The sequence below is a fragment of the Oncorhynchus mykiss genome, chromosome 8 (assembly GCF_057628025.1).
Source record: "Oncorhynchus mykiss isolate SJ-2025 chromosome 8, ASM5762802v1, whole genome shotgun sequence".
NCBI lineage: Eukaryota > Metazoa > Chordata > Actinopteri > Salmoniformes > Salmonidae > Oncorhynchus > Oncorhynchus mykiss.
Window position 1 is genome coordinate 692,303 of NC_143029.1, and position 26,885 is coordinate 719,187.

Here is a 26,885-nt window from a genome sequence, read left to right on the forward strand (position 1 = left end):
CTCTCTCTGCTGGGATCCCATGATTGGGCCAGTACTGACTGGGAATATTTCATGATGCCCACCTGTGAGGTCTGGTTGTTGTGACAGTGATAGCCATTGAAGAAGGGCTCATACCCCTAACGTTCATGAGGCAATACATTTATTCACTGTAGTGCTGTCCTATTTCTGTTCTTTGGGTTATATTTGGGACAGGTAAAATTGAGTGTGGGTCCCCTCCTGAACAGAACCCTATATTTATCTGTTGTAGTTTGGGAAGGTGCGTACAATAACAACGCGTTCTAACTCAGTGAAGCAGGGGAAGGATCAACACTTCCCTGTTTACATGGACAACAAGGAGGACATACTCTGGTGTACTGAGATGGAGAGGTAACCCCTGACCCCTGACCTAACTATATTGAGATGGAAAGGTAACCCCTGACCCCTAACCAAACTATACTGAGATGGAGAGGTAACCCCTGACCCTTGACCTAACTATATTGAGATGGAAAGGTAACCCCAGACCCCTAACGAAACTATACTGAGATGGAGCGGTAACCCCTGACCGCTGACCTAACTATGCTGAGATGGAGAGGTAACCCCTGACCCCTAACCAAACTCTACTGAGATGGAGAGGTAACCCTTGACCCCTAATCTAACAAAATACTGAGATGGAAAGGTAACCCTGACCCCTGACCTAACTATACTGAGAAGGAAAGGTAACCCCTGACCAAACTATACTGAGACGGAGAGATAACTCCTGACCTAACTATACTGAGATGGAGAGGTAACTCATGACCCCTGACCTAACTATACTGAGATGGAAAGGTAACCCTTGACCCCTGATCTAACTATACTGAGATGAAGAGCTAACCCCTGACCCCTAACCTAACTTAACCTAACTATACTGAGATGGAGAGGTAACCCTTGACCCCTAATCTAACAAAATACTAAGATGGAGAGGTAAGCCCTGACCCCTAACCTAGCTCTACTGAGATGGAAAGGTAACCCTTGACCCCTAATCTAACAAAATACTGAGATGGAGAGATAACGCCTGACCTAACTATACTGAGATTGAAAGGTAACCCCTGACCCCTAACCAAACTATCCTGAGATGGAAAGGTATCTCCTGACCCCTGACCTAACTATACTGAGATGTAGAGGTTACCCCTGAACCCCAACCTATCTATACTGAGATGGAGCGGTAACCCCTGACCCCTGACCTAACTATACTGAGATGGTGAGGTAACCCCTGACCCCTAACCTAACTAAACTGAGATGATGAGGTAACCCCTGACCCCTGACCTAACTATACTGAAATGGAGAGGTAACCCCTGACCCCTAATCTAACAAAATACTGAGATGGAGAGGTAACACCTGACCCCTAACCTAGCTCTACTGAGATGGAAAGGTAACCCTTGACCCCTAATCTAACAAAATACTGAGATGGAGAGGTAACCCCTGACCCCTAATCTAACAAAATACTGAGATGGGGAGGTAACTCCTGACCTAACTATACTGAGATTGAAAGGTAACCCTTGACCCCTAATCTAACAAAATACTGAGATGGAGCGGTAACCCCTGACCCCTAATCTAACAAAATACTGAGATGGAGAGGTAACCCTTGACCCCTAATCTAACAAAATACTGAGATGGAGAGGTAACCCCTGACCCCTAACCTAGCTCTACTGAGATGGAAAGGTAACCCCTGACCCCTAACATAGCTCTACTGAGATGGAAAGGTAACTCTTGACCCCTAATCTAACAAAATACTGAGATGGAAAGGTAACTTCTGACCCCTAACCTAACTATACTGAGATGGAGAGGTAACCCTTGACCCCTAACCAAACTATACTGAGATGGAGAGGTAACCCCTGACCCCTGACCTAACTATACTGAGATTGAAAGGTAACCCCAGATCCCTGACCTAACTATACTGAGATGGTGAGGTAACCACTGACCCCTAACCTAACTAAACTGAGATGGTGAGGTATCCCCTGACCCCTGACCTAACTATACTGAGATGGAGAGGTAAGCCTTGACCCCCAAACTAACTGTACTGAGATGGAGAGGTAAGCCTTGACCCCCAAACTAACTGTACTGAGATGGAGAGGTAACCGCTGACCCCTGACCTAACTATACTGAGATGGAGAGATAACCTCTGACCCCTGACCTAACTATACTGAGATTGAAAGGTAACCCCTGACCCCTAACCAAACTCTCCTGAGATGGAAAGGTATCTCCTCACCCCTGACCTAACTATACTGAGATGGAGAGGTTACCCCAGAACCCCAACCTATCTATACTGAGATGGAGCGGTAACCCCTGACCTAACTATACTGAGATGGTGAGGTAACCCCTGACCCCTGACCAAACTATACTGAGATGGAGAGGTAACCCCTGACCCCTGACCTAACTATACTGAGATTGAAAGGTAACCCCTGACCCCTAACCAAACTATCCTGAGATGGAAAGGTATCTCCTGACCCCTGACCTAACTATACTGAGATGGAGAGGTTACCCCTGAACCCCAACCTATCTATACTGAGATGGAGCGGTAACCCCTGACCCCTGACCTAACTATACTGAGATGGTGAGGTAACCCCTTACCCCTAACCTAACTAAACTGAGATGGTGAGGTAACCCCTGACCCCTGACCTAACTATACTGAAATGGAGAGGTAACCCCTGACCTAACTATACTGAGATGGAGAGGTAACCTCTGACCCCTGACCTAACTATACTGAGAAGGAAAGGTAACCCCTGACCAAACTATATTGAGATGGAGAGGTAACTCCTGACCTAACTATACTGAGATGGAGAGGTAACCCATGACCCCTGACCTAACTATCCTGAGATGGAAAGGTAACCCCTGACCCCTAACCAAACTATACTGAGATGGAAAGGTAACCCTTGACCCCTGATCTAACTATACTGAGATGGAGAGCTAACCCCTGACCCCTAACCTAACTTAACCTAAATATACTGAGATGGAGAGGTAATCCTTGACCCCTAATCTAACAAAATCCTGAGATGGAGAGGTAACCCCTGACCCCTAACCTAGCTCTACTGAGATGGAAAGGTAACCCCTGACCCCTAACCTAACTGTACTGAGATGGTGAGGTAACCCCTGACCCCTGACCTAACTATACTGAGATTGAAAGGTAACCCCTGACCCCTAACCAAACTATCCTGAGATGGAAAGGTATCTCCTCACCCCTGACCTAACTATACTGAGATGGAGAGGTTACCCCAGAACCCCAACCTATCTATACTGAGATGGAGCGGTAACCCCTGACCCCTGACCTAACTATACTGAGATGGTGAGGTAACCCCTGACCCCTGACCAAACTATACTGAGATGGAGAGGTAACCCCTGACCCCTGACCTAACTCTACTGAGATGGAAAGGTAACTCTTGACCCCTAATCTAACAAAATACTGAGATGGAAAGGTAACTTCTGACCCCTAACCTAACTATACTGAGATGGAGAGGTAACCCTTGACCCCTAACCAAACTATACTGAGATGGAGAGGTAACCCCTGACCCCTGACCTAACTATACTGAGATTGAAAGGTAACCCCAGATCCCTGACCTAACTATACTGAGATGGTGAGGTAACCACTGACCCCTAACCTAACTAAACTGAGATGGTGAGGTATCCCCTGACCCCTGACCTAACTATACTGAGATGGAGAGGTAAGCCTTGACCCCCAAACTAACTGTACTGAGATGGAGAGGTAAGCCTTGACCCCCAAACTAACTGTACTGAGATGGAGAGGTAACCGCTGACCCCTGACCTAACTATACTGAGATGGAGAGATAACCTCTGACCCCTGACCTAACTATACTGAGATTGAAAGGTAACCCCTGACCCCTAACCAAACTATCCTGAGATGGAAAGGTATCTCCTCACCCCTGACCTAACTATACTGAGATGGAGAGGTTACCCCAGAACCCCAACCTATCTATACTGAGATGGAGCGGTAACCCCTGACCCCTGACCTAACTATACTGAGATGGTGAGGTAACCCCTGACCCCTGACCAAACTATACTGAGATGGAGAGGTAACCCCTGACCCCTGACCTAACTATACTGAGATTGAAAGGTAACCCCTGACCCCTAACCAAACTATCCTGAGATGGAAAGGTATCTCCTGACCCCTGACCTAACTATACTGAGATGGAGAGGTTACCCCTGAACCCCAACCTATCTATACTGAGATGGAGCGGTAACCCCTGACCCCTGACCTAACTATACTGAGATGGTGAGGTAACCCCTTACCCCTAACCTAACTAAACTGAGATGGTGAGGTAACCCCTGACCCCTGACCTAACTATACTGAAATGGAGAGGTAACCCCTGACCTAACTATACTGAGATGGAGAGGTAACCTCTGACCCCTGACCTAACTATACTGAGAAGGAAAGGTAACCCCTGACCAAACTATATTGAGATGGAGAGGTAACTCCTGACCTAACTATACTGAGATGGAGAGGTAACCCATGACCCCTGACCTAACTATCCTGAGATGGAAAGGTAACCCCTGACCCCTAACCAAACTATACTGAGATGGAAAGGTAACCCTTGACCCCTGATCTAACTATACTGAGATGGAGAGCTAACCCCTGACCCCTAACCTAACTTAACCTAAATATACTGAGATGGAGAGGTAATCCTTGACCCCTAATCTAACAAAATACTGAGATGGAGAGGTAACCCCTGACCCCTAACCTAGCTCTACTGAGATGGAAAGGTAACCCCTGAACCCTAACCTAACTGTACTGAGATGGTGAGGTAACCCCTGACCCCTGACCTAACTATACTGAGATTGAAAGGTAACCCCTGACCCCTAACCAAAATATCCTGAGATGGAAAGGTAACTCCTGACCCCTGACCTAACTATACTGAGATGGAGAGGTAACCCCATGACCCCTAACCTAACTAAACTGAGATGGTGAGGTGACCCCTACCTAACTATACTGAGATGGAGAGGTAACCCCTGACCCCTAACCAAACTATACCGAGATGGAGAGGTAACCCCTGACCCCTGACCTAACTAAACTGAGATGGTGAGGTGACCCCTACCTAACTATACTGAGATGGAGAGGTAACCCCTGACCCCTAACCAAACTATACTGAGATGGAGAGGTAACCCCTGACCCCTGACCTAACTATACTGAGATTGAAAGGTAACCCCTGACCCCTGACCTAACTATACTGAGATGGTGAGGTAACCCATGACCCCTGACCTAACTATCCTGAGATGGAAAGGTAACCCCTGACCCCTAACCAAACTATACTGAGATGGAAAGGTAACCCTTGACCCCTGATCTAACTATACTGAGATGGAGAGCTAACCCCTGACCCCTAACCTAACTTAACCTAAATATACTGAGATGGAGAGGTAATCCTTGACCCCTAATCTAACAAAATACTGAGATGGAGAGGTAACCCCTGACCCCTAACCTAGCTCTACTGAGATGGAAAGGTAACCCCTGACCCCTAACCAAACTATCCTGAGATGGAAAGGTAACTCCTGACCCCTGACCTAACTATACTGAGATGGAGAGGTAACCCCTGACCCCTAACCAAACTATACTGAGATGGAGAGGTAACCCCTGACCCCTGACCTAACTATACTGAGATTGAAAGGTAACCCCTGACCCCTGACCTAACTATACTGAGATGGTGAGGTAACCCCTGACCCCTAACCTAACTAAACTGAGATGGTGAGGTAACCCCTGACCCCTGACCTAACTATACTGAGATGGAGAGGTAACCCCTGACCTAACTATACTGAGGTAAGATTAGGGAGGTAAGGCAATAAATAGTCCATAGTGGTGAAATAACTACAATTTAGCATTAACACGGGAGTGATAGGTGTGCAGATGATGATGTGGGATACTGGGGTAAAAAATAAATAACAATATGGGGATGTGGTAGTTGGGTGGGTGGGCTATTTACAGATGGGCTGTGTACAGATACTCAACTGGTCTAAAGAAGGCCAGTTTTATTGCTTCTTTAATCAGAACAACAGTTTTCAGCAGTGCTAACATAATTGCAAAAGGGTTTTCTAATGATCAATTAGCCTTTTAAAATTTTAAACTTGGATTAGCTAACACAACATGTCATTGGAACACAAGAGTGATGGTTGCTGATAATGGGCCTCTATACTTCTATGTACAGTGGGGCAAAAAAGTATTTAGTCAGCCACCAATTGTGCAAGTTCTCCCACTTAAAAAGATGAGAGAGGCCTGTAATTTTCATCATAGGTACACTTCAACTATGACAGACAAAATGAGAAAAAAATTACAGAAAATCACATTGTAGGATTTTTTATGAATTTATTTGCAAATTATGGTGGAAAATAAGTATTTGGTCACCTACAAACAAGCAAGATTTCTGGCTCTCACAGACCTGTAACTTCTTCTTTAAGAGGCTCCTCTGTCCTCCACTCGTTACCTGTATTAATGGCACCTGTTTGAACTTGTTATCAGTATAAAAGACACCTGTCCACAACCTCAAACAGTCACACTCCAAACTCCACTATGGCCAAGACCAAAGAGCTGTCAAAGGACACCAGAAACAAAATTGTAGACCTGCACCAGGCTGGGAAGACTGAATCTGCAATAGGTAAGCAGCTTGGTTTGAATACATCAACTGTGGGAGCAATTATTAGGAAATGGAAGACATACAAGACCACTGATAATCTCCCTCGATCTGGGGCTCCACGCAAGATCTCACCCCTAAAATGATCACAAGAACAGTGAGCAAAAATCCCAGAACCACAGAGGGGGACCTAGTGAATGACCTGCAGAGAGCTGGGACCAAAGTAACAAAGCCTACCATCAGTAACACACTACGCCGCCAGGGACTTAAATCCTGCAGTGCCAGACGTGTCCCCATGCTTAAGCCAGTACATATCCAGGCCCGTCGGAAGTTTGCTCGAGAGCATTTGGAAGAAGATTGGGAGAATGTCATATGGTCAGATGAAGCCAAAATATAACTTTTTGGTAAAAACTCAACTCGTCGTGTTTGGAGGACAAAGAATGCTGAGTTGCATCCAAAGAACACCATACCTACTGTGAAGCATGGAGTGGAAACATCATGCTTTGGGGCTGTTTTTTTGCAAAGGGACCAGCACGACTGATCCGTGTAAAGGAAAGAATGAATGGGGCCATGTATCGTGAGATTTTGAGTGAAAACCTCCTTCTATCAGCAAGGGCATTGAAGATGAAACGTGGCTGGGTCTTTCAGCATGACAATGATCCCAAACACATCGCCCGGGCAACGAAGGAGTGGCTTCGCAAGAAGCATTTCAAGGTCCTGGAGTGGCCTAGCCAGTCTCCAGATCTCAACCCCATAGAAAATCTTTGGAGGGAGTTGAAAGTCTGTGTTGCCCAGCAACAGCCCCATAACATCACTGCTCTAGAGGAGATCTGCATGGAGGAATGGGCCAAAATATCAGCAACAGTGTGTGAAAACCTTGTGAAGACTTACAGAAAACGTTTGACCTCTGTCATTGCCAACAAAGGGTATATAACAAAGTATTGAGATAAACTTTTGTTATTGACCAAATACTTATTTTCCACCATAATTTACAAATAAATTCACGGGGAAACAGGATGAACAACTGATTGTTCTCGCAGTGGCAGACCACGTGTAACAACACCTGCACAGGATTGCTACATCTGAACATCACACCTGCGGGACAGGTACAAGATGGCAACAACCACTGCCCGAGTAACACCAGGAACGCACAATCCCTCCATCAGTGCTCAGACTGTCCGCAATAGGCTGAGAGAGGCTGGACTGAGGACTTGTGGGCCTGTTGTATGACAGGGCCTCACCAGACATCACCGGCAACAATGTTGCCTATGGGCACAAACCCACCGTCGCTGGACCAGACAGGACTGGCAAAAAGTGCTCTTCACTGACGAGTCACGGTTTTGTCTCGCCAGGAGTGATGGTCGGATTCGCGTTTATCGTCGAAGGAATGAGCGTTACACCGGGGCCTGTATTCTGGAGCAGGATCGATTTGGAGGTGGAGGGTCCGTCATGGTTTGGGGCGGTGTGTCACAGCATCATCGGACTGAGCTTACAAGCAATCTCAATGCTGTGCGTTACAGGGAAGACATCCTCCTCCCTCATGTGGTACCCTTCCGGCAGGCTCATGCTGGCATGACCCTCCAGCATGACAATTCCACCAGCCATACTGCTCGTTCCGTGCGTGATTTCCTGCAAGGCCAGCGAAGAGCCCGGATCTCAATCCCATAGAGCACGTCTGGGACCTGTTGGATCGGAGGGTGAGGGCTAGGGCCATTCCCCCCAGGAATGTCTGGGAACTTGCAGGTGCCTTGGTGGAAGAGTGGGGTAACATCTCACAGCAAGAACTGGCCAATCTGGTGCTGTCCATGAGGAAGAGATGCACTGCAGTACTTAATGCAGCTGGTGGCCACACCAGATACTGACTGTTACTTTTGATTTTGACCCCCCCCCCCTTTGTTCAGGGACACATGATTCAATTTCTGTTAGTCACATGTCTGTGGAACTTGTTCAGTTTATGTCTCAGTTGTTGAATCTTGTTATGTTTACACAAATATTTACACATGTTAAGTTTGCTGAAAATAAACGCAGTTGACAGTGAGAGGACATTTCTTTTTTGGCTGAGTTTATATATATATACACACACAAGTTTGTGAACTGTTACAAATTAGCGGATTCAGCTTTTTTTATATACACTCGTTGCTCACGTATATAGAATTGAGCACACAGCCTTGCAATCTCCATAGACAAGCATTGTCAGTAGAATGGCCTTACTAAAGAGCTCAGTGACTTTCAACATGGTCCCATCATGGGATGCCATCTTTCCAACAAGCCAGTTCATCACATGTCTGCCCTGCTAGACCTGTCCTGGTCAACTGTAAGTGCTGTTATTTTTTATGTGGAAATGTGTAGGAGCAACAACGGCTCAGCCGCAAAGTGGTAGGCCACACAAGCTCACAGAACGAGACCTTCGAGTGCTGAAATGCACAGCGCGTAAAAATCGTCTGTCCTTGGTTGCAACAATCACTTTCGAGTTCCAAACTGTCTCTGGAAGCAATGCCAACACAAGAACTGTTCTTTAGGAGCTTCATGAAATGGGTTTCCATGGCCGAGCAGCCCCACACAAGCCTAAGATCAACATGCGCATAGCTAAGGTCTACTGTCTCTACTCTAGTTATATTATCTCTACTCTAGTTATAATGTCTCTACTCTAGTTCTACTTCTCTACTCTAGTTCTATTATCTGTACTCTACTTCTGCTGACTCTTCTCTAGATCTACTGTCTCTACTCTAGTTTTTCTGTCTCTAATCTAGTTCTATTATCGTTACTCGAGTTCTATTCTCTCTACTTTAGTTCTACTGTCTCTACTCTACTTATACTATCTCTTCTCGTTCTTTTATCTCTACTCTAGCTCTACACTATCTACTTTAGTTCAACTGTCTCTACTTTAGTTCTACTGTCTCTACTTTAGTTCTACTGTATCTACTCTAGTTATAGTGTCTCTACTTTAGTTCTACTGTCTCTACTCTAGTTATAGTGTCTCTACTTTAGTTCTACTGTCTCTACTCTAGGTCTACTATATTTACTGTAGTTCTATTGTCTAGTTCTGCTGTCTACTCTAGATCTACTATCTCTAGTTCTATTGTCTCTACTCTAGTTCTACTGTCTCTGTTCTAGTTCTACTGTATCTATTCTAGATATCCTGTCTCTACTCTAGTTATACTGTCTCTACTCTAGTCATCCTATCTTTATTTCTACTGTCTTTTGTTTTTCTACTTTAGTTATATTATATCTAGCTCTACTATCTCTACGGTAGCTCTACTATGGTTCTACTGTCTCTATTATACTAGCTGTTTTTCAGTTCTACTATCTCTAATACAGTTATACTGTCTCTACTTTAGTTATACTATCTCTAATACAGTTATACTGTCTCTACTGTAGTTCTACTAGCTCTACTTTAGTTCTACTATCTCTAATACAGTTATACTGTCTCTACTGTAGTTCTACTATCTCTACTTTAGTTCTACCATCTACTGTAGTTATACTGTCTCTACTGTAGTTCTACTATCTCTACTTTAGTTCTACCATCTACTGTAGTTATACTGTCTCTACTGTAGTTCTACTATCTCTACTTTAGTTCTACTGTCTCTAATACAGTTATACTGTCTACTGTAGTTATACTATCTCTACTGTAGTTCTACTATCTCTATTGTAGTTATACTGTCTCTACTGTAGTTCTACTATCTCTACTTTAGTTCTACTATCTCCAATACAGTTATACTATTTCAATTAATTTTATATTTTGTCTTTTGTAACCTCTGACCTCTTACCTCTGCAGGGTTTTTGGGTTCCCGGTCCACTACACAGATGTGTCCAACATGAGTCGTCTCTCCAGACAGCGTCTGTTGGGGCGGTCTTGGAGCGTTCCAGTCATACGACACCTCTTCGCCCCACTCAAAGAGTACTTCGCCTGCAACTAATACACACACACACACACACACACACACACACACACACACACACACACACACACACACACACACACACACACACACACACACACACACACACACACAAACACACACACACACACACACACACACACACACACCTCAACTGAAAGAGTTCTCAGCCTGGAGCCCAGCCCATGACCCACAGGCCGATGCCCAACCAGAAAGGTTCCAGCCCCGCCCCGGTGTTAACCAATCACAAGCCAGGATACGCCCCAACCCTGGTGCTAACCAATCACAAACTAAACCTGTTATCCAGCCACAAAACAATACTCCGACAACATGGACTGTCTCTCTTCCAGTCTCTCTGTCACTCACACCTCAGATTCCATGGTGCTAGTTGACAAAGGTGCTTCAACACTCAGTGGTGCTTAATCTCCTTTACATCTCCCTCCTGTTAATCAAATCTATGGTGCTACACACACACACACACACACACACACACACACACACACACACACACACACACACACACACACTACCAGGTCTTTGTTCAGTAGTTTCATTAGTTTGCAGTGTTTCTTTCTCTTCAGGTAGCAGCTTGTTTTCTACTGTCTCTAAGTGCAGCGTAGCAGAGGGGTTAGAGGTCAGGGGTTAGAGGTTAGTGTTCTACAGTTAAGCGTTGTGTAGGTAGTTCAGCATGACGAGTAACTTGCCTGAGACCTGAGGACTCAGGTTAGCGCCCAGAGAGAGCCTAGTCTTTAGTTCAGTGGGCTAACATGGTCTCGTGGCGCACAGACAATCCAGGTTTACACAGCAGTCAGTCACACTAGTGGGTTACACAGTTTGCTGCACACACACACACACACACATACGCACGCACGCACACACACACACACACATATACACACACACACAGTTGTGATGAGCTGTTTCCAACCCTGTGCTCCGTCATGCGCAAACACAGCTGTCTCCCATGGTGCAGTGGGGCGTTATGTCATAAGGTGCTTGCTTACGGTAACATGGTTACTATGGGTTACTATCAATTACTATCTGTCAGTATAGTGAGTGGTCTGTTGTACTGTAGGGGGAGGGGCTTGGGGGCAGGGGGTGGGATGTTTATTTGTTGTTTGATGTGATTTACTGGTGGTTATTTGATTGACAGGTGATAAGTCAACGAGGGTATCACCCGTTGAGAGTTTTAACAGGGTGGAGTCCGAGCAGGCTGTCACACACAGACATGCACGCTCCTCTCACAGGTGTAATGAAATGTGTTTTGAAGAGGAAGGACCGGTGATGTTTCAAAAGGTGCTAAAATGAAAAAAAAATAGAATATATCAGATCTATAGTTAGAATAAGGTTGTCTTTCCAATGGCTGTATTTAGTTGTGGTAGAGAGTCAAAGGCAATATTATGTACTCTTGTATCTTGTATGCAGAATAACTAAAGCAGAATAACTAAAGGCATTTTAACTTTGTACTTGAACCTGTAATGAATAAAGGATTCATGTTTTAGCCTAGAGATAATGTCTGGCACACTGATCGTGTATTATGGTACATATACCTTCCTCCTCCCCAGCAAACCGGGAACATTCCCAGAACGTTAGCTCAGATTCCCATTAAGTTCTAGTTAGGGTTTAATGTAACATTAGGATGATATCATATATTTATTTATCAAATGTGTTTTAAGAGAACATTCCAAGGATATTTCATGTAACATTTAACAACCACAATAGAACATTCCCCAAAAGTTTGTATGTTTGTATAAAACATTTGCATGATGTTGCTAGAACGTTCCTATAAACATATGTAATGTGTTCTTTAAAAGGTTCCCAGAATGTTTCATTAGGTTGTGGGAACAGTCTGGTGGGAACATCACAATATATATGTTCCAAAACTGTCCCGTTGTGTTGCTGATTCTACAACTTTTCTTATACAGTGCCAAAAACATTCACCTGGTGTTACAAGAACATTCCCAGGACACATTTAGTCTGTTCTTTAATGGTTCCCAGAATGTTTCATTGGGTTGTGGGAACAGTCTGGTGGGAACATTGTAATAATCAGCTTGGATTGTAAACTATGCTACCATATAAAATAAATACTGTTTTCCTATGAGAGTGACTGAAGCAAAACAGACTAAATTAATAAAATGAGAAAAATAATCATATATTATATTAAAAGTGTATAAATTCACAAAACCAATTAAATTAGCCCCAAATAAATGTCAGAATGTCCAAGTCCCAAAACCAACAGAAATGGTCCCAAAGCAGCCTAGTGGAACAATTGAAATGTAAATCTGCTTTGAAAGTTGTTCCTTAAATAAGAATTTGTTCTAAACTGAATTGCCTAGTTAATTAAAGGTCAAATTAAAATAAATATTCCCCTGCAAGAAAACCAAAAATGTCACTCGAACAGAAGGGGGAACTAACAACCTAAACAAAACAGGCAAGGTTTTAGGAGGGATTCTGAAAGATGCTCAGACGCTCCACTGAAAGTTGACTAGCAACAACAACTGGAACCTAAAGACCCCAGCCATTTCCTCCCAAGAAGCCCAAGAAGAGATGTATGCTATCCTGCTTCTCATCAACCTGTGAAAGGTTAAACCAATTGTGTGAGGGGTAGGCATGGTCAGATTTCTCCATTCCCTTCTCCGGGCGTTGTATTGGGCAGTTCAACAGTGAGAAATGTCTCAGTCCCTGGAGCACAAACATTGTGGTATCCAGGAGCACAAGTACAAGACATCAATAAGCTGTTCCCAAACATTTTAAACCTGAATTAGGAAATTTAGTCTATCATAGTTTGTGTGGGGTTCAATGACATGAAGGGCAGCTCAGAACAGCTGAAGATGGATTTTAAAGAACTGATTGGGTCTCTACTTTACACCAACAAACGCCCCATAATATCTGTCCCTCTGCCCTCCCTAAATCGTGGCATTGAACGGTTCAGCTGACTTTCAGCCCTCCATAACTGGCTACCAGACTATTACAGCTCTGTGGGTGAAATGTTTACTGACAATGTTGATACCTTCTGGAAACAATGCTTGTTTTATAAGGAGTAAGTGATCCACTCAAATGATTTGGGTTCCTGGATCCTTTCACAGCATTAAAATGCTACGTTGAGACAGTGACCCAAGCCCAGCTCAGTTAATCCCTACCATTGTGTTGCTGAGTTGTCATAATGCTTCAGTAAATGTACATTATACCAGGGGTGTTGGAAGACACAATGTAAGTAACCTAATTTATGTCCCGCTAACTACCCTGAATGACTCAGCTGATCCTACAGCTATTGTATGCAGTAATCATGTGTCTATGAACCAGAGTAATACTGTTAGCACTGAGCCGGTGTGCCCTAAATCAAATGTATTGGTCACATACACATGGTTAGCAGGTGCCCTATCCCATCTGGACAAGAGGCATACCTATGTAAGAATGCTGTTCATTGACTACAGCTCAGCATTCAACACCATAGTACCCTCCAAGCTCATCATCAAGCTCGAGGCCCTGGGTCTGAACCCCGCCCTGTACAACTGGGTCCTGGACTTCCTGACGGACCGCCCCCAGGTGGTGAAGGTAGAAAACAACACCTCTTCGCTGATCCTCAACATAGCACCCCACAAGGGTGTGTTCTCAGCCCTCTCCTGTACTCCCTGTTCACCCACGACTGCGTGGCCATGCACGCCTCCAACTCAATCATCAAGTCTGCAGACAACACAACCATAGTAGGCCTGATTACCAACAACGATGAGACATCCTACAGGGAGGAGGTGAGGGACCTGGGAGAGTGGTGCCACGAAAATAACCTCACTCAACGTCAACAAAACAAAGGAGCTGATTGTTGACCTCAGGAAACAGCAGAGGGAGCACCCTCCCTATCCACATCGATGGGACCGAAGTGGAGAAGGTGGAAAGCTTCCTCGGCGTGCACATCACTGACAAACTGAAATGGTCCACCCACACAGACAGTGTAGTGAAGAAGGTGCAACAGTGCCTCTTCAACCTCAGGAGGCTGAAAAAATGTGGCTTATCACTGAAAACCCTCACTAACGTCTACAGATGTACAATTGAGAGGATCCTGTTGAGCTGTATCACCGCCTGGTATGGTAACTGCACCGCCCACAACCGCAAAGCTCTCCAGAGGGTGGTGCGGTCTGCCCAACACATCACCGGGGGCAAACTACCTGCCCTCCATGACACCTACAGCACCTGATGTCACAGGAAGGCAAAAGGGATCATCAAGGACAACAACCACCCGAGCCACTGCCTGTTCACCCCGCTATCATCCAGAAGACGAGGTCAGTACTTGTGCATCAAAGCTGGGACCGAGAGACTGAAAAACAGCTTCTATCTCAAGGCCATCAGACTGCTAAAAAGCCATCACTAGCACATCAGAGGCTGCTGCCTATAGACATAAATTAGGAATCACTGGCCACTTTAAGGACATGAAACACTAGCCACTTTAATAATGTCTCCGTATCTTGCATTACTCATCTCATATGTATAAACTGTACTCTGTACTGTTCTTCGGTATCTTAGTCACTTTAATTTTGTGTAAATACTGCATTACCCATTTCATATGTACAGTGGGGCAAAAAGTATTTAGCCAGCCACCAATTGTGCAAGTTCTCCCACTTAAAAAGATGAAAGAGGCCTGTAATTTTCATCATAAGTACACTTCAACTATGACAGACAAAATTAGAGAAAAAAATCCAGAAAATCACATTGTAGGATTTTTTATGAATTTATTTGCAAATTATGGTGGAAAATAAGTATTTGGTCACCTACAAACATGCAAGATTTCTGGCTCTCACAGACCTGTAATTTCTTATTTAAGAGGCTCCTCTGTCCTCCACTCGTTACCTGTATTAATGGCACCTGTCTGAACTTGTTATCAGTATAAAAGACACCTGTCCACAACCTCAAACAGTCACACTCCAAACTCCACTATGGCCAAGACCAAAGAGCTGTCAAAGGACACCAGAAACAGGTAAGCAGCTTGGTTTGAAGAAATCAAGCATTTCGCTACACCCGCAATAACATCTGCTAAACAAGTGTATGTGACCAATACATTAGATTTGATTTATTGTGAGTGTTGCGAAAGGCTTATGCTTCTAGTTCTGACAGTGCAGTAACAAGTAGGAAGTCCACTGTGTGCTGCTCACCCTACGAGAACATAATTCAAACATTTTTTTATATAGCCCTTCTTACATCAGCTGATATCTCAAAGTGCTGTACAGAAACTCAGCCTAAAACCCCAAACAGCAAGCAATGCAGGTGTAGAAGCACTGTGGCTAGGAAAAACTCCTTAGAAAGGCCAAAACCTAGGAAGTAACCTAGAGAGGAACCAGGCTATGTGGGTGGCCAGTCCTTTTCTGGCTGTGCCGGGTGGAAATTATAACAGAACATGGCCAAGATGTTCAAATGTTCATCAATGACCAGCATGGTCAAATAATAATAATCACAGTAGTTGTCGAGGGTGCAGCAAGTCAGCACCTCGGGAGTAAATGTCAGTTGGCTTTTCATAGCCGATCATTAAGAGTATCTCTACCACTCCTGCTGTCTCTAGAGAGTTGAAAACAGCAGGTCTGGGACAGGTAGCACGTCCGGTGAACAGGTCAGGGTCGAGAGAGAGAAAGAAAGAGAGAGAGAATTAGAGAGAGCATACTTAAATTCACACAGGATAAATAACATGAGCATGTCTTCTTCTGCTAAGCTTCCCAGTAAAGCAATGAAAACCATCAAGCATCCCAGAAAAGTCCTAAAAAAAACTAAAATAGCCCACGTTAACATATGTAACATAAAAAACAAGGTTCAGGAAGTCAATAATTTGCTAGTAACAGATGACATTCCTATTCTGACTATCTCTGAAACTCACTTAGATAAAACATTTGATGATACAGTGGTAGCAATACAAGGTTATAACATTTACAGAAAAGATAGAAATGCCAATGTTGGAGGTCTTGCTGTTTATATTCAGAACCACATTCCTTTAGAGCTTAGAGAGGATCTCATGTTAAATACTGTTGAAGTCATATGGCTACAGGTTCATCTGTCTCACCTAAAGCCATTTCTGGTAGGAAGCTGCTATAGACCACCAAGTGCTAACAGTCAGTATCTGGATAAAGTGGAAAATGCTTGATAATGTATGTGATGTCAACAGAGAGGTATATTTTCTGTGTGATTTAAATATTGACTGGCTTTCATCAAGCTGCCCACTCAAGAAAAAGCTTCAAACTGTAACCAGTGTCTGCAACCAACCTAGCTACAAACAGCACAGGAATGAAATCATCTACATGTATTTATCACAGCTTTACTAACGAAATTAGCTTGAAAGCAGTATCCAGCTCCATCGGATGTAGTGATCACAATATAGTAGCCATATCTAGGAAAACCAAAGTTCCAAAGACTGGGCCTAATGTAGTATATAAGAGGTCATACAATAAGTTTTGTAGTGATTCATATGTTGATGATGTAAAGAATATCTGTTGGTCCGTGGTGTGTCGTAAGGAGCAAACAGAAACTGATCTTGGCACGTTTATGAAATTGCTTATTCCAGTTACTAATAAGCACCCATTAAGAAAATGACTGCAAAAACTGTTAAATCCCTGTGGGTTGATGAGGAATTGAAAGATTGTATGGTTGATGGGGATCAAAATGAGTGACAAATAAGTCTGGCTGCACAACTGATTGGCAAAACGTACTGCAAATTGAGAAGTCATGTGGCTAAACTGAATAAAAAGGAGAAGAAACTACCCTATGAAACAAAGATAAATTACATAACGGATAGTAAAAAGCTTTGGATCACCTTACATTTAAAAAAAAAAAGGCAAACTCAGCTCCAGCTTTCTTTGAATCAGATAGCTCATTCATCACAAAAACCAACTGATATTGCCAACATCTCAGACTGGCCAATTAAAGAACACAGACACTGGACAGAGGAACTCTGCCTAGAAGGCTAGCATCCCGGAGTCACCTCTTCACTGTTGACGTTGAGACTGGTGTTTTGTGGGTACTATTTAATGAAGCTGCCAGTTGAGGACTTGTGAGATGTCTGTTTCTCAAACTAGACACTCTAATGTACTTGTCCTCTTGCTCAGTTGTGCATCAGGGCCTCCCACTCCTCTTTCTATTCTGGTTAGATCCAGTTTGCTCTGTTCTGTGAAGGGAGTAGTACGAGATCTTCAGTTTTTTGGCAATTTCTCTATATCTCAGAACACGAATTGACTGGTCTTTGAAAGTTCTTTGTTTCTGGCCATTTAGAGCCTGCAATCGAACCCACAAATGCCGATGCTTCAGATACTCAACTAGTCTAAAGGCCAGTTTTATTGCTTCTTTAATCAGAACAACAGTTTTCAGCTGCACTAACATAATTACAAAATGTTTTTCTAATGATCAATTAGCCTTTTAAAAGGATAAACTTGGATTAGCTAACACAACGTGACAATGGAACACATTAGTGATGTCACAAGGATGACGCTGGAGAGGCGAAGCAGATACGGGGAGTCAAACATTTAATATGGAACGGACATAGAACGAGACAGGAACAGCGTCAGCACACGGGTAACACAGACATCAGTGGGGAACAGAACAGAGCAGGGGAACGGACAAATATAGGAGAGGTAATAAACAGTTGATGAGTGAGTCCAATATCGCTGATGCGCATGACGGGTGACAGGTGTGCGTAATAGATGACGACAGGTGTGCGTAATAGATGACGGCAGGTGTGTGTTATAGATGATGGCAGGTGTGCGTAATAGATGAGGACAGGTGTGTGTGATAGATGATGGCAGGTGTGCATAATAGATGATGGCAGGTGTGCGTAATAGATGATGGCAGGTGTGCGTAATAGATGATGGCAGGTGTGCGTAATAGATGATGGCAGGTGTGCGTAATAGATGATGACAGGTGTGCGTAATAGATGATGACAGGTGTGCGTAATAGAGGATGGCAGGTGTGCGTAATAGATGATGGCAGGTGTGCGTAAAAGATGATGGCAGGTGTGCGTAATAGATGATGGCAGGTGTGCGTGATGCAGGGCAGCCTGGTGTCCTCGAGCTCCAGGGGGGAAGAGCGGGATCAGGCGTGACACTACCCCTATTTGACACTACCCCTACTCTTATTTTCCACCATAATTTGCAAATAAATTCAGAAAAAATCCTACAATGTGATTTTCTGGATTTTTTCTTCTCATTTTGTCTGTCATAGTTGAAGTGTACCTATGATGAAAATTACAGGCCTCTCTCATATTTTTAAGTGGGATAACTTGCACAATGGGTGGCTGACTAAATACTTTTTTGCCCCACTGTATATTCGGAACAACAACAGAAATGCAACATGCAACAATTTCAACGATTTTATTGAATTACAGTTCATATTAGGAAATCAGTCAATTTAAATCAATTCATTTGACTCTAATCTGTGGATTTCACGTGACTGAGAATAAAGATATGCATCTGTTGGTCACAGATTCCTTTTAAAAAAGTAGGGATCAGAAAACCATATCTGTATCTGTTGTAATCACCATTTGCCAAATGCAGCACAACACATCTCCTTTGATTAGAGTTGATAAGGCTGTTTATTGTGGTCTGTGGAATGTTGTCCCACTAATCAATTGTTGTGAAGAAGGCTTCAGGGAGCCCAAGAAAGTCTAGCAAGCGGCCAGGACCGTCTCCTAAAGTTGATTCAGCTGCGGGATCGGGGAACCACCAGTAAAGAGCTTGCTCAGGAATGGTAGCAGGCAGGTGTGAGTGCATCTGCAAGACTTTTGGAGGATGGCCTGGTGTCAAGAAGGGCAGCAAAGAAGCCACTTCTCTCCAGGAAAAACATCAGGGACAGACTGATATTCTGAAAAAGGTACAGGGATTGGACTGCTGAGGACTGGGGTAAAGTAATTTTCTCTGATGAATCCCCTTTCCGATTGTTTGGGGCATCCGGAAAAAAGCTTTTCCGGAGAAGACAATGTGAGCGCTACCATCAGTCCTGTGTCATGCCAACAGTAAAGCATCCTGAGACCATTCATGTGTGGGGTTGCTTCTCAACCAAGGGAGTGGGCTCACTCACAATTTTGCCTAAGAACACAGCCATGAATAAAGAATGGTACCAACACATCCTCTGAGAGCAACTTCTCCCAACCATCCAGGAACAGTTTGGTGACGAACAATGCCTTATCCAGCATGATGGAGCACCTTGCCATGAGGCAAAAGTGATAACTAAGTGGCTCGGGGAACAAAACATCAATATTTTGGGTCCATGGCCAGGAAACTCCCCAGACCTTAATCCCATTGAAAACTGGTGGTCAATCCTCAAGAGGCGGGTGGACAAACAAAACCCCACAAATTCTGACAAACTCCAAGCATTGATTGTGCAAGAATGGGCTGTCATCAGTCAGGATGTGGCCCAGAAGTTACTTGACAGCATTTCAGGGCGGATTGCAGAGGTCTTGAAAAAGAAGGGTCAACACTGCAAATATTGACTCTTTGCATCAACTTCATGTAATTGTCAATAAAAGCCTTTGACAGGTATGAAATGCTTGTAATTATACTTCAGTATTCCATAGTAACATCTGACATAAATATCTAAAGACACTTTAGTGACTTTGTGAAAATTTATATTTGTGTCATTCTCAAAACTTTTGGCCACGACTGTACAGATCCTTGTGACATGGGGCCGTGCATTATCGTGCTGAAACATGAGGTGGTGGCAGCGGATGAATGGCACGACAATGGGCCTCAGGATCTCATCATGGTATATCTGTAGATTGTCATTGATAAAATGCAATTGTGTTCATTGCCCATAGCTTAGGCCTTCCCATACCACAACCCCACTGCCACCATGGGGGACTGTTCACAATGTTGACAACGCTAAAAGGGTAGAAGATGGGGAGAAAATAAATATGGATTGGATCCTAAAAAGTGACTGATGAGTAGGTTTTTGTTCATGGATTACAAATAAGCATTTGGTTATTGTCATGATATTGTTTTAAACAGAATATTACTTATAATTGACTGAATGGTGAGTAGGTTTTTGTTCATGGATTACTGAATGACTGAATGGTGAGTAGGTTTTTGTTCATGGATTACTGAATGACTGAATGGTGAGTATTATTCCAGACACTGACATGACTTAAAGGGATACTGCGATATTGAGATTTAGGTTGTTTTTCCCAGGAGGTACAGAGTGGCAGGCAGGCTCGAGGTCAGGGCAGGCTCGAGGTCAGGGCAGGCAGGCTCGAGGTCAGGGCAGGCAGGCTCGAGGTCAGGGCAGGCAGAATGGTCAGGCAGGTGGGTGCGGCACCCAGAAAGCAGGTAAGGGCCAAAACCAGGAGGACTATCAAAAAGAGAATAGAAAGCAGGAGTACGGGAAACCACGCTGGTTGACTTTAAAAACATACAGGACGAACTGGCACAGAGAGACAGGAAACACAGGGATAATAGGAAAATAAGCGACACCTGGAGGGGGTGGAGACAATCACAACGACAGGTGAAACAGATCAGGTTGTGATAATAACTGGCAGTCTCCAATAGCAGCCAGCTCCTTCCAAAAACAATTACTGGAAGTCTCCAATAGTTGCCAGCTCCTCTCCAAAACAACTATTGGCGGTCTCCGATGGTAGCCAGCTCCTCTCAAAAACAACTATTGGCGGTCTCCGATGGTAGCCAGCTCCTCTCAAAAACAACTATTGCCGGTCTCCGATGGAAGCCAGCTCCTCTCAAAAACAACTATTGGCGGTCTCCGATGGTAGCTAGCTCCTCTCAAAAACTAATACTGGGAGTATCCAATGGTAGCCAGCTCCTCTCAAAAACAATTACTGGAACTCTCCAATGGTAGCCATCTCCTCTCAAAAACAATTTCTTGAACTCAACAATGGTAGCCACCTCCTCTCAAAAACAATTACTGGAAGTCTCCAATGGTAGCCAAACTTCTCAATAAGAATTACTGGAAGTCTCCAATGGTATTCAGCTCCTCTCAAAAACAACTATTGGTAGTCTCTGATTGTAGCCAGCTCCTCTCAAAAACTATTACTGGAAGTCTCCAATGGTAGCCAGCTAATCTCAATAACAATTGCTGGAAGTTTCCAATGGTAGCCAGCTCCTCTCAAAAACACTTACTGGAAGTCTCCAATGGTAACCAGATCCTCTCAAAAACATTTACTGGAAGTCTCCAATGGTAGCCAGCTCCTCTCAAAAACACAATAAAATTATCCAAGGGTACACAGCTCCTCTCAAAAACAAATACTGGAAGTCTCCAATGGGAGACATATCCTCTCACAAACATTACTGGAAGTCTCCAATAGTAGCCATCTCCTCTCAAAAGCAATTACTTGAACTCGACAATGGTAGCCAGCTCCTCTCAAAAACAACTACTGGAAGTCTCTATTTTTAGCCATCTCCTCTCAAACAATTGCTGGATGTTTCCAAGGGTAGTCAAACGTCTCAATAACAATTACTGGAAGTCTCCAATAGTAGCCATCTCCTCTCAAAAACTATTACTGAAAGTCTCCAATGGTAGCCACAGGTCTCAATAACAATTACTGGAAGTCTCCAATGGTAGACAGCCCCTCTCAAAAAAAAATTCTGAAACTCAAGATTGGAAGCCATCTCCTCTCAAAAACAATGATTGGAAGTCTTCAAATGGTAGCCAGCTCCTCTCAAAAACAACTACTGGAAGTCTCTATTTTTAGCCATCTCCTTTCAAAAACAATTACTGGAAGTCTCCAATGGTAGCCAAAGGTCTCAATAACAATTACTGGAAGTCTCCAATGGTAGACAGCTCCTCTCAAAAAAAAATTCTGAAACTCAAGATTGGAAGCCATCTCTTCTCAAAAACAATTACTGGAAGTCTCCAATGGAAGCCATCTCCTCTCAAAAACAATGATTGGAAGTCTTCAAATGGTAGCCAGCTCCTCTCAAAAACAACTACTGGAAGTCTCTATTTTTAGCCATCTCCTCTCAAAAACTATTACTGGAAGTCTCCAATGGTAGCCAGCTACTCCCAAAAACAATTACTGGAAGTCTAATGGTAGCCAAAGGTCTCAATAACAATTACTGGAAGTCTCCAATGGTAGACACCTCCTCTCAAAAACAATTACTTGAACTCCACAACGGTAGCCACCTCCTCCCCAAAACAATTATTGGAAGTCTCCAACGGTAGTCAGCACCTCAAAAACAATTATTGGAAGTCACCAATGGAAGCCAGCTCCTCTCAAAAACATTAACTGGAAGTCTCCAATAGTAGCCATCTCCTCTCAAACAATTATAGAAGTCTGCAATGTTAGCCAGCTCCTCTCAAAAACAATTACTGGAAGTTACCAATGGTAGCCAGCTCCTCTCAAAAACAATTACTGGAAGTATAAAAGAGTAGCCATCTCCTCTCGAAAACAATTTCTTGAACTCGACATTGGTAGCCTGCTCCTCTCAAAATCGATTACTGGAAGTCTCCACTGTTAGCCAGCTCCTCTCAAAAACGATTACTGGAAGCCTCTACTTGTAGCCAGCTCTTCTCAAAAACAATTACTGGAAGTCTCCAATGGTAACAAGCTCCCCTCAAAAACAATTGCTGGAAGTCTCCAATAGTAGCCAGCTCTTCTCAAAATATATTACTGGAAGTTTCTATTGGTAGCCAGCTCCTCAAAAACAATTCATGGAAGTCTTCAGTGGTATCCATCTCCCTCAAAAACAATTACTGGAAGTCTCCAATGGTAGCCAGCTCCTCTCAAAACAATTACTGGAAGTCTACAATAGCAGCCATCTCCTCTCAAAAACTGTAACGCTCCGGGTGTCGTGGGTGTGGAGTCAGACGCAGGAAACAGAGAGTTCAATACTGTGCTATTTAATGCACTCACGAAACACTGGGTGCTCAAAAACAAATGCCCCAAACACGGGGGACGAAAACAGTACAGCAGAATACACGACCAGGAACAAACACTTTAATCTACTTCATACACAAAGGTTACAATAATTAATCCCGCACAAAGAAACAGGCTGGCCGGCTGTCTAATAAAGCCCAACTAATTACTAACTAACAGGTGCTAACAATAACCATACAAGGAGGGGGAGGAAAGACAATCAGTGGCAGCTAGCTAATAGGCCGGCGACGACGACCGCCGAGCGCCACCCGAACGGGAAGGGGAGCCACCCTTGGTTGGACTCGTGACAAAAACGATTACTTGAACTCGACAATGGTAGCCAGCTCCTCTCAAAAACAATTACTGGAAGGCTCCAATGATTACCAGATCCTCTCAAAAATAGTTCCTGGAAGCCTCCAATGGTAGCAAGCTCCTATCAAAAACAATTACTGGAAGTCTACAATAGCAGCCACCCCCTCTCAAAAACATGTACTGTGGGTATCCAAATCATCTCCAAAACTATTATTGGAAGGTACCAATGGTAGCCAACTCCTCTCAAAAACATATCTGGAACTCAAAAATGGAAGTCAGCTCCTCTCAAAAACAATTATTGGATGTCCACAATGATTTCCAGCATCCTCTCAAAAACAATTACAGGGAGTCTACAATGGTAGCCAGCTCCCCTTAAAAACAATTACTGGAAGTCTCTAATGTTAGCCAGCTCCTCTCAAAAACAATTACTGGAAGTCTCCAATAGGAGCCAGCTCCTCTCAAAAACAATTACAGGGAGTCTACAATGGTAGCCAGCTCCCCTCAAAAACAATTACTGGAAGTCTCTAATGTTAGCCAGCTCCTCTCAAAAACAATTCCTGGAAGTCTCCAATAGGAGCCAGCTCCTCTCAAAAACAATTACTGAAATTCTCCAATGCTAGCCAGCTCCACTCAAAAACCATTACAGGATGTCTACAATGGTAGCCAGCTCCTCTCAAAAACAATTACTGGAAGTACTCAATGGTAGCCAGCTTATCATCAGCCCAAACACCCAAATATTTGTACACTTTAACTTGCTCTATAGTATGTCCAGCCAATGTAGCAATGACATGATTAGTAACGTGCCTGGCATTTGAAAATACCATAACAGGGTTGGGGTCAATGTTTACACCATAACAGGGTTGGGGTCAATGTTTACCCCATAACAGGGTTGGGATCAATTTCAATTCAAGAAATTTAAGAAGTTAAAGGGTTAAGCTGTTTACACATTATAGTCAGGTGGCTAACAAAACAACTACATGGGTTATGGGTGAAATTTGACAAAGTTCAATGTTTGTGGCCAAATCCCCTGAAGTTATTAGTGTCCATGTTTTATTTAATTTAACCTTTATTTTACTAGGCAAGTCAGTTAAGAACAAATTCTTATTTACAATGAGACCTTCCAAAAGGCTTTGTGCGGGGACGGGGGCTGGGATTAAAACAATACAGGAAAAACACAACACTACATAAAGAGAGACCCAAGACAACAACATAGCATGGCAGCAACACATGACAACACAGCGTGGTAGTAACACAACATGACAACAACATGGTAGCAGCACAACATGACAACACAGCGTGGTAGCAGCACAACATGACAACAACATGGTAGCAGCACAACATGACCACAACATGGTAGCAGCACAACATGGTACAAACATTATTGGGCAGAGACAACAGCACAAAGGTCAAGAAGGTGGAGACAACAATACATCACGCAAAGCAGCCACAACTGTTAGTAAGAGTGTCCATGATTGAGTCTTTGAACTAAGAGATGGAGATAAACCCGCCCAGTTTGAGTTTTTTTTTGCAGCTCGTTCCAGTGGATAGCTGCAGCTAACTGAAAATTACCCCTTGTTTATAGCCTCATTATTATGTAATTTTGTGCTAGTTTTTAATTTTACTTTAGTTTATTTAGTAAATATGTTCTTTAACTCTATTTCTTGAACTGCATTGTTGGTTAAGGGCTTGTAAGTAAGCATTTCACGGTAAGATCTACACCTGTTGTATTCAGCGCATGTGACAAATGCAATTTGATTTGATTTGAAGTTTGCCAATGTTGTGACGCAGTAGGGTGGTAATGCGGAAGTCGGAACCATCACTTCCGTTGTTTGGCTGTACCCATAGCAACGTTCGAAAATTAGGTGGCTAGGTAGGGATAAAGTTACTAAGCAACAGTATATATAATAAACAGTAACATTTCGAACTGTCCCAAAGTCCCTCGTTTCGTTTTGCCTTCGTTTAAGAAACGTTTTGCAACAGATTAGGCTGAATGAATAAAACCCCAAGTGATATAGATCCACCATGGCACCCGGGGGGATACGAGGTGATACAGTTTCGCTGTGACGCAGGTCAAACCTTGCCACTGGGACCGTATGGGTGCCACGCAGGCGCACTTGGGCAGACAGCAGAGCTGGTCGACAGGTATCTGAGTGGACCGACTGTAGCAACGCAACTAGCACAGACCGGACAGGCTCGGAACACCGCATCAAATAGAGGCTCTTCACACGAGACAGTCAGTAAATGTCACTAACTTTTATCACTACGATCTAAACCATTTTGAAGCGGACTTTGTTGACAACTAGTTTTGTTTTAATAGTTAGTTAGCTAACTGCTAAGCAGGTAGATGCTCCTCGAGTCCCACCGCAGTCAACGCGTTAGCGGCGCAGTGAGTGAGTGAGTGAGTATGTGTGTGATTATAACGGAGGCCCCCAGAGGGGGTTGGCTGAAAACTATACAGTTTTCAGAATGACAGCATCATATAAATAACAGTACAGTTCAATGCTGCTGGACCGGTTGGCCAGACCGACCGTTATGTTTAGTTAACATTAGCTATATCCCTCGACTAGTAAGTACGTAGGCTAGCAGCTTTAGCTAACTCCGTTAGCTAGCCTGTCGCACTAACTCTGTTGTTAAGCTACTGACGAAGTCACGTTATTATGGTTATCTAGCTAGATAGTATTTGACTGTTGTCCTAGTATGAATAATTCCTTTATCTATATAGATAACGTTACGATGTTATTATTTACCTAGTAGTTAGTTAACTGATATAAAACAACTTTTTCCCCCGTCAACAAGCTGACAGTAGCGTAGGAATAGTTATGAGTGGAACGGGCTTGGAAGCTGTAACCCTGGTAATGGATTTATCAACTCATGGGTGGAGTCGGTTTCACGTAGTAATAAGGATTTCCCCTGGACCAAGCTCACGGCTTGGGGAACATTCCTTCACATTCACCCCCGTTGCTACCCAGACCCCTCTTTTACCCTGCTGCTGCTACTACTCTCTGTTTATTATCTATGCATAGTCACTTTAACTCTACCTACATGTACATATTACCTCCATTACCTCGACTAACGGTGCCCCCCGCACATTGACTCTGTATGGTACCTGTATATAGCCTTGATTGTTATTTTACTGCCGCTGTTGAATTATTTGTTCCTTTTATTTTCTATTGTCTAGTTATCTATTTTTTATTTAACACTTATTTAAAACATTTTCTTAACTTCTTTTAAAGCATTGTTGGTTAAGGGCTTTTAAGTAAG

At 43.6% G+C, this 26,885-nt stretch overlaps 2 protein-coding genes across 14 annotated transcripts in view; both read left to right on the forward strand.

Annotated features, from left to right (window-relative positions):
• LOC110531067 (DNA (cytosine-5)-methyltransferase 3A) overlaps positions 1-12,370 on the forward strand; it is a 90,842-nt gene extending 78,472 nt beyond the window's left edge. For all 9 annotated transcript variants that reach the window (XM_036984551.2, XM_090242406.1, XM_090242407.1 and 6 more), the window contains 2 exons: positions 248-366; positions 10,363-12,370. In XM_036984551.2, coding sequence (XP_036840446.1) covers positions 248-366; positions 10,363-10,504 — 261 coding nt within the window. In that variant the 3' untranslated portion in view covers positions 10,505-12,370. The remainder of the gene's footprint in view (positions 1-247; positions 367-10,362) is intronic.
• A 13,077-nt stretch (positions 12,371-25,447) lies between these two features.
• Positions 25,448-26,885, forward strand: part of LOC110529242 (microtubule-associated protein RP/EB family member 3) — a 38,506-nt gene continuing 37,068 nt past the window's right edge. For 3 of the 5 annotated variants that reach the window (XR_016497560.1, XM_090242413.1, XM_090242412.1), the window contains exon 1: positions 25,519-25,857. The gene's annotated coding sequence lies outside the window, so the exon portion shown is untranslated. Of the gene's footprint in view, positions 25,858-26,885 lie in introns of all 5 variants that reach the window. The other 2 variants (XM_036984543.2, XM_090242411.1) reach the window with 2 other exon arrangements.